Genomic DNA, 8028 nt, shown 5'->3' with positions numbered 1-8028 from the left:
CACAGTTTGGTCATCGCTTGCGGGGAAGCTTCTTCGACATCACATGACTCCAGACTGGACAGACACAGTGAATGCGTATCAAAACCTCTCGGGACCACCTACGAGACATTCTTGTTCGATTGTGCTTTCAAGTGACGGTCTATATTCTATGGCGTGATCGCAACGCTAGAATACATGACAATGGTGGTATGTCTACAGCCCAGCTGATTCGTAATGTTGAGAAGCTAATCCGTAACAGGATCTCCTCTCTTGATTACCCGAAGAAACCACGGCTCCGCTTTCTACTTCAACGATGGCTTATGGTCCGGCCTTAGCTCTGTTTCATGTATTGCTCTGTTTTAGCTTAATCTTTTATTAGCTACTTACAAAACTTTTGTACATAGTTTCTTATTTTGATTTATAAATTACACATTTCAACAAAAAAAAAAGAGGGAGTTATAACTCACCTAAAAAAAATTCAAAACGTATGGGTCGTCAATCAAAATTCTACAAAATTCTCCAAACACTAATTAATCCACCAAGCAAATTTTGATCAACTTCGACTTCTGTGTGACGAGCAGTCAACATAGTTGGATTGTTATGAATAAGGTCTTTCTATCGAGCTATGGATCAAGGCCTAATTCTCTCAAACACCTGGATAACATGACCCAAGACTAGGGCACTAGCACAGAGAAACACGATCAACCAAAAATCTCAAATTAACCAAAGAATCGACTTCCAAAATTATGGGGCTTAAAACGCACATATATGTGATACTAGAGTGGAGAGATGAAGATTCGAGTTTCTAAAAACGTTCATGCGTTTTCGGAGAGATAATTCAAGTGCATCTAAGTTTTTTTTTTGCTTTTGTAGTACAATCCCTGCTTTATCAACTATTTATAGATTTTGTTTCTAACTTTTGAATCGATCAAGAATCTTCTTGAAATTAGACAGTTTCAAAAAATTTCAGATGTATCAATTTAAGCTAAATTCCGATTCGTTATTTTTCTTTTAATTATGGGTGTTGCATATTCTGAATTAACTATCTTAACTAGCATTATCACAAATATAGAATTGCATTTATCAATCAATAATTTGACTTAATGATAAAAGGGTTTTGGATATCAATCAGTTGTTCCATTTACATTCACTTGGAGGAACACGGAATCTACCCTTATCAGAACAATAATCATAGTTCATGTACTTTTGTCTCACATTTGTGTAGGCTTTCTGTTCGGAGTCACTTAACTTACTATAACTTCCGGTATTCCACCAGTACGCTGACGAACCACAAGCATTTTTCTCACCATTCGCGAAGCATCCAGAGTTATTAAAGCCTTGAAAATTGGCCTTAAATGGAGCAAAAGCCCAATTAATCTTGCTTTTACCACCGTCTGTCGCCCAGTCTTCACCGTTCCACAAGCTAACCACCACTTGCATAGGTTTTGCTGGGTAGTTCATGCCTTCGCTTGTGGTGTTCTTGAACACCCGTATTGGAATGTTGTCCACATAAAACCTATTGGTAAATCAACATGATGCTTTGTAAAATATAGAGAAAAGTTATATATAATAATATAAATAATTCGGTTTCTTAAAGGTGTAGGAAGAATTTTCTTTTTTTCTCCGTCTCTAAACTTTTCTATATATAACTCGGATTTCTTTCTCTTTAAGAAATTTCTTTTTATTTCAAATGTTTGATTAAAAAAAAAAATGTTTATCCGAAAAAAGAAGCTCAAAATCTGTTTCTGTTTATAAGATTTAAAATATTATAAAAAAAACACTATTAATTATATTTTTGTTTCTTACGAATATAATTAACCATGTATTGGATGTTTGTTTAAACGTTGTACTTGTTATGATCTAATGAAATCAAGTGTATTTTGCCCAAAAAAGCCAAAAAAAATCCTTACGATATAATTCTATGTGTAGATAAACATTAAACTTAATGAGATGTATAAAAATTAAATTTTAAACAAAATTTTCACCTTAACTATTCGATTTTTATTAGTTAGTGTATCACTTTTTATTATGATGGAAGCAAGAATATATTTACTAATATGATTGCTGAATTTCTGTTTAAAAATAAAGATAGATGCGTTAAGGGATAAAGGAACGAGGGACGTACACAATTTGATACGGGTTCCACAGAATTGCGTAAGTGTGGAAATCTTTGGTAGGATCGAACCAGAGAACTAGCTTCTGTTCTCTATCTCCTTTACCATTAGTAAACACATTTGTTTGCACTCTTATTGGTTTCCCTTCTTTGTTTCCCAAGAATTCAATGTCAAGTTCATCATGGGTGTTTTCCTTCGAAGTCAACTGTTACCAATACACAAATATATTATATATGAAAATATATATATATATTTTCAACATTTTTATTTATATAATTTTATGTGATCCATATTAACATCTAATTAGGGGTCAAGACTAGAACATGGTCTTAACCACTACCGACTTAAACCGTTTAATTAATTTCAAACAGCTAGAAGGAGTTGGTTCAACCTTCTTTTGTTAACAACGTGACACTACAACTACCTAGCATCCTCCTAACATGTATGTGAATTTGTTGTAGTAGAATTTGAATCCCAAACAAAAAAAAAACGAATTTACACATTGCCCTAGACCTAACTACCTTTAAGCCACACGCAAGTTCAAAATTACAAAATGAACAAACCTTTAACAAAAAAAAAAAAAAATGAACAAACAAATGGTAGTAGACTAACATAAACCTTTTTTGTCAAAGAATTTCTTTCTATTTAAATTCATGTAAAATGAAAAATAAAATTGCTACAATGCAGAGATAAAATTCAAACTTACATAGAAAGCGGTGACAATGCCTGAGGAATCTTTTGGAGGCACTTTGATTCTTATTTGGAAGAATCCTGATTCGTAATGATTCTTAGATTCAAAACCAGAACCTGTTTTTGTAGTTTACGTAGAAATCAATACAAAGGATGGTCTGTAATTAAACGATTTACATTTAATAAATAAAAATTCAATGGACCTGAAGAACGATCCAATGAAAGCTGAACTTCTTTCCCTTGGTTAAGTTTCAAGACATTATTTTGTCCCCACGTAACGACATAATTATCATCGAAACCTACTTTGTTTTGGTCGATTCCTTGAACTTCATGAGCCCTAGCATCAACCCTAATGATCAAATACAAAACTGATACAAAACCGAAGATTGAAATATAATCCATCTTATTCATTCTTATTGATCCGACTGAGTTTTTATTTATTTATTCCTAGAGCAAAGATCTCTCTTGTTTATATAGTTGTGTATATTAAAGGATGAATTATGTAGTTTTCTAAGTTTGGTAGGTGAATTGCAATCTTTACAAAATTAATACAACAACTAAATTGAAAATCATATATATAATAGGAGAGCTTTTCCTCAGGGCATTCATCCACATTCAGCATTGAAATGGTTGTAGAACCTACAAGTACTTATTTTAAGAAGCTAATTTTTGTATTTAATATACCTAATCACCTAATATTCAATTTATGTAATATTCAATTTTTTAATTAAGTTATAATATATACATATATTTAGTAATTGGATGATTCAAATACTTTTATTAAAAATAAATGAATAAGAATGAAAAACAAAGATAACAAAAGTTTAACAAGAAAATGGAAATCTAACTATTATAAATGTTTTAAATAAAAGAAATCATGTGTTCAATTTTTTTTAGAGATATCTACATAAATTTGATATGATTAGAAAATTAAAAGGTAATAATCATGAAATTAAAATTAAAAAAGGAGAAAATATTAAATGGAACAACTTAGAATTATAAAAATTAGAATCTTATTTATGACATAAAGAATTAAATAATTTATTTCTATTTAATTGTAAGTGTAAGATTTATAAGTTTTATTGGAAATAAGAAAATCATCTATATGGTTTTAAGTGGCATCTCTATACTATTAAAAAAGAAGTACAAATGAAAATGGGTCGGGTTGGGAATTACACAAAACTCTATCATGTGCCTCATTCTCTACTTTCTCCCCCACATAATTCCATTTTTTTTTTATACCTTTTCTCTCAGACACGAACTTCAAGACTTCTTTTTTTCGGTTCTAGTTTTCAAAAGTCCCGCATCTCAACCACTTTCTTTTGCCAAAAATGGCAAACCTTGACTCAGTTCTTGCCGCTTCTTGCTCTTTTGGCCTCCTCCGGCGATTGTTCCACCGTGCTTTTCCAGCTCTGTGTATCTCAGCCTCACATTTGTGTTCGTTTTTGCCTCGTACTCACTCTCTCTTTTCATTTCTTCATCTCTGTTTCTGTTGAAAAGATGGTTCTCTTTCAAATCTGGGCTTCTTCAGCTCCCTGTACTCCTCCTCAAAGATGCTCCGATGCTTTCCTTGCTTCCTGCCTCTACTGGTGAAGCCAGAGACATATCTCCCCTGAAAAACCTCCTGCAAAAACAGAGATCTTAGTTCTTTCTTCTCTAGCTAAAAGCTAAGTTCATTTTTTGTCAAACCAAAGCTTTTCTACTCTTCTCCATGGCAAAAAGAGTCAGTTCCAGTTGGAAGTTTTATTTTCAAGTTTCAATGTGAGATGAGAATCATTTATCTGTTTTTTTCAACCGGACAGAAGTCTTTCCTGCTTTTGCAGAGACTTGCTCATTCTTCTAGCTCTATGCGATGACTCTTCTACTCTATATTATTACCTTGTTTTGTGGCTACTCCCCTCTGTATTCACTGAAATTTGGGTTTATGCTCCATCAACCAATTGCCGATTCATGAATTGAAGTCTCTATCTAGCTAAGCCCTGAAGATATGTTCTTGGCTCAAGAAGAAAAGCTACCTGTCAGTTCTTGGAAGAAACAAGTCTCTCTCCTTGATGAAGCTTTCATGAATCCGCTTCAATTTTCTTCTTTCCATTTGGCTTCCACCATGGTTTCCGGTGAGAAATTCCCCTCCTTTATTCTCTCTTTCCGTCGGATAACATGGACACCGGCGAGGAATCTGTTTGTTCTCGAAAGGTTACTATCTCACCTCCTGCCATCAATGGATGCGTTACGGCTTCGGCGAGTACAAACACGTGAAGTTAGGGTTTTGTGCTCCAATTCTTTGGCAGTGAAGAATTTTTGGGCCTGGCCCAGTAAAATCAATTTATGGGGTGTTTCTGATCCACTAAAAAATTTGTGTACCAAAGATTTATGTGCTTTGATTTCCTCCTATAAGGAGAGAACATTCCCATATTTTTCATATATGGAAAAATCATTCCTAAAATTAGACTATATTTTAGAATGTTCCTTGATTTCAAAGACGGGAGTTTCGACGAAATCAATAACTATCCCTCGTTTTGAGGAGTTCTTTCTTTCGACAAATAAGTTTTTCTTTGTAATTGTTAGTACGGTGGGGTTTTAATCTCCCTCCGGAACTAACACATGAAAATTCTAGCATGGAATTGTCAAGGAGCGGGTGCAGAACTTACTACCCGTCGACTGGAAGAGATGTGTCGTATGTATTCTCCAGGTTTCCTTTTTTTTATCGGAGACTAAAAATGACCGTGTGCACCTTCAAAATATGCAAGTATCTTTAGGTTTTGACTCCTTTCAAACTGTTGAACCTATTGCTAACAGTGGTGGTCTTGCGCTTATGTATTCAAAAGATTATCCGGTTAAGCTTGTTTTTATTAGTGATCGGCTGATCGATATTGAGACTATTATTGATGGAAACCGTGTTTTTATTACATTTGTCTATGGAGATCCGGTAGTTCAATACCGAGAATTAGTTTGGGAACGCTTGACGCGTATTGGCATTACTCGTTCTGATCCATGGTTTATGATCGGTGATTTTAACGAAATTACCGGAAATCATGAGAAGAGAGGCGGTAAACGTAGGTCCGAATCGTCGTTCCTTCCTTTCTGTTGTATGATTGAAAATTGTGGAATGATCGAGGTTCCATCTCAGGGCAACTTGTTCTCCTGGGTTGGGCGTCGTAGTTGTGGAGTTACGGGTCGGAGAGTTCGTCGTCTTATCAAATCGCGGTTAGATAGAGCTTTGGGTAATGAAGACTGGCACACAATTTTCTCCCACACAAATGTGGAGTATTTAAAATTATGGGGCTCTGATCATAGACCCCTCCTAGCTTCAATTCAGAATAGTCTGCCCCGAGCCTTTAAGCAATTCTTTTTTGATAAACGGTGGCTAGGTAAACCGGGGTTTAAGGAATCGGTTGTCGAAGGCTGGAATTTCCCTTCGCTTGAAGGAGGTCTTTTTACACAACGAATTAAGAATTGTAGACGATGATCCATATCCAAATGGAGAAAATCAAATTCTACTAACTCGGAAAAATTGATTAAGGAATTACAAGACAAAATCGATAGCGCGCATGAAGATGAATCCATCTCCGCCGAAGAACTTCTTGGTCTAAAATGGAGACTCTGCGACGCTTATCAAGAAGAAGAGATTTTCTGGAAAATGAAGAGTAGAGAAACGTGGTATCAAACGGGGGACAAGAACACTAAATTTTTCCACGCTATCACCAAGCAGCGACGTGCCCGAAATAAAATTTTGGGCCTTTTGAATAATGATGGTATGTGGGTCGACAAGGAAGTTGGTATTGAGCACTTAGCGGTAGATTATTTCAAGGACCTGTTTACCACCTCTGACCCACAAGAATTCCATTCTGTTCTTCAGGATGTGCCAAATATGATCTCGGAGGATATGAATCAAAAGCTCACTAGAGAGATTTCACCGGAGGAAGTTAAAAAAGCCCTTTTCTCTCTTCATCCAGATAAAGCCCCGGGTCCAAACGGGATGACGGCCTTTTTCTACCAAAAGTTCTGGGATCTGATTGTACAAGACCTAATTAAATTAGTCCAAAACTTCCACTCTTCTGGATCCTTTGATAATCACCTAAACGAGACTAATATTTGACTGATCCCTAAGACCGATAGACCAAGGAAGATGACGGATTTTCGTCCAATCAGCCTGTGTAACGTTGGATACAAAGTCATCTCGAAGGTTTTGAGTCTTCGGCTTAAGAAACTTCTTCCGGATCTTATATCCGAGACTCAATCCGCCTTTATGGCTGGACGACTTATCACAGATAATATTCTTATAGCCCAGGAAAATTTTCATGCCCTCCGCACAAACCCGGCTTGCAAGAAAAAATTCATGGCTATAAAGACAGATATGAGTAAAGCTTATGACCGGGTGGAATGGTCATTTCTTAGGGCCCTAATGCTGAAAATGGGCTTCGCTCAGCGATGGGTAGATTGGATCATCTTTTGTATCTCCTCGGTCTCGTATAAAGTTCTTATAAATGGCTCACCTAGAAGAATTATCAGACCATCTAGGGGCATTCACCAAGGTGATCCTATCTCTCCTTTCCAGTTCATTTTATGTACAGAGGCATTAGTGGCAAAGCTTAAGGATGCCAAATGGCATGGTCGCATTCAAGTCTTCAAATTTCCTGCGCCAGTCCCTCTACCTCACATCTTCTGTTTGCCGATGATAGCTTGTTCTTCTGTAAAGCAGATCCGATGCAAGGTCGTGAAATTATTGAGATTCTCTGTACCTATGGCGAGGCTTCAGGCCAACAACTAAATACTGCTAAATCCTCGGTAATGTTTGGTCATGACGTGGATAACACAACCAGAAATACCATTAAAGCGACAATTGGAATTCACCGAGATGGGGGCATGGGATCGTATCTGGGTCTTCCTGAACAGATTCATGGCTCAAAAGTTCAAGTCTTCTCCTTCGTTAGAGATCGGCTTCAAAAAAGGCTCAATACCTGGTCCACAAAGTTCTTGTCCAAAGGCGGCAAAGAAGTCCTCATAAAGTCTGTTGCGCAAGCTCTTCCGACATATGTTATGTCGTGTTTCCTACTTCCCAAAGCGATTCGCTCAAAATTAAGCAGTGCCATTGCAAACTTTTGGTGGAAAACTAATGAAACAGCAATGGTATCCACTGGATAGCGTGGGATAAACTTTGTACACCTTATTCTGAAGGTGGTCTCGGCTTTAGAACGCTTGAGGAATTCAATCTAGCCCTTCTGGCTAAGCAATTATGGCGCCTTAT

General features: G+C 36.3%; 1 protein-coding gene across 1 annotated transcript; it reads right to left on the bottom strand.

Annotated features, from left to right (window-relative positions):
* Window positions 1–1079: 1079 nt before the first annotated feature.
* LOC9299256 (putative xyloglucan endotransglucosylase/hydrolase protein 1) lies at window positions 1080–3373 on the bottom strand. Its single transcript, XM_002863134.2, has 4 exons — window positions 2987–3373; window positions 2800–2900; window positions 2105–2298; window positions 1080–1495 (listed from the first exon to the last, which is right to left on the bottom strand). The coding sequence occupies exons 1-4, from the start codon at window positions 3192–3194 to the stop codon at window positions 1108–1110; spliced, it is 891 nt and encodes a 296-aa protein (XP_002863180.1). The 5' UTR covers window positions 3195–3373; the 3' UTR covers window positions 1080–1107.
* Window positions 3374–8028: the final 4655 nt, after the last annotated feature.

Source organism: Arabidopsis lyrata (assembly GCF_000004255.2).
Source record: "Arabidopsis lyrata subsp. lyrata unplaced genomic scaffold ARALYscaffold_9, whole genome shotgun sequence".
NCBI classification, from domain to species: domain Eukaryota; kingdom Viridiplantae; phylum Streptophyta; class Magnoliopsida; order Brassicales; family Brassicaceae; genus Arabidopsis; species Arabidopsis lyrata.
This window is presented reverse-complemented; position numbering and strand designations above follow the sequence as displayed.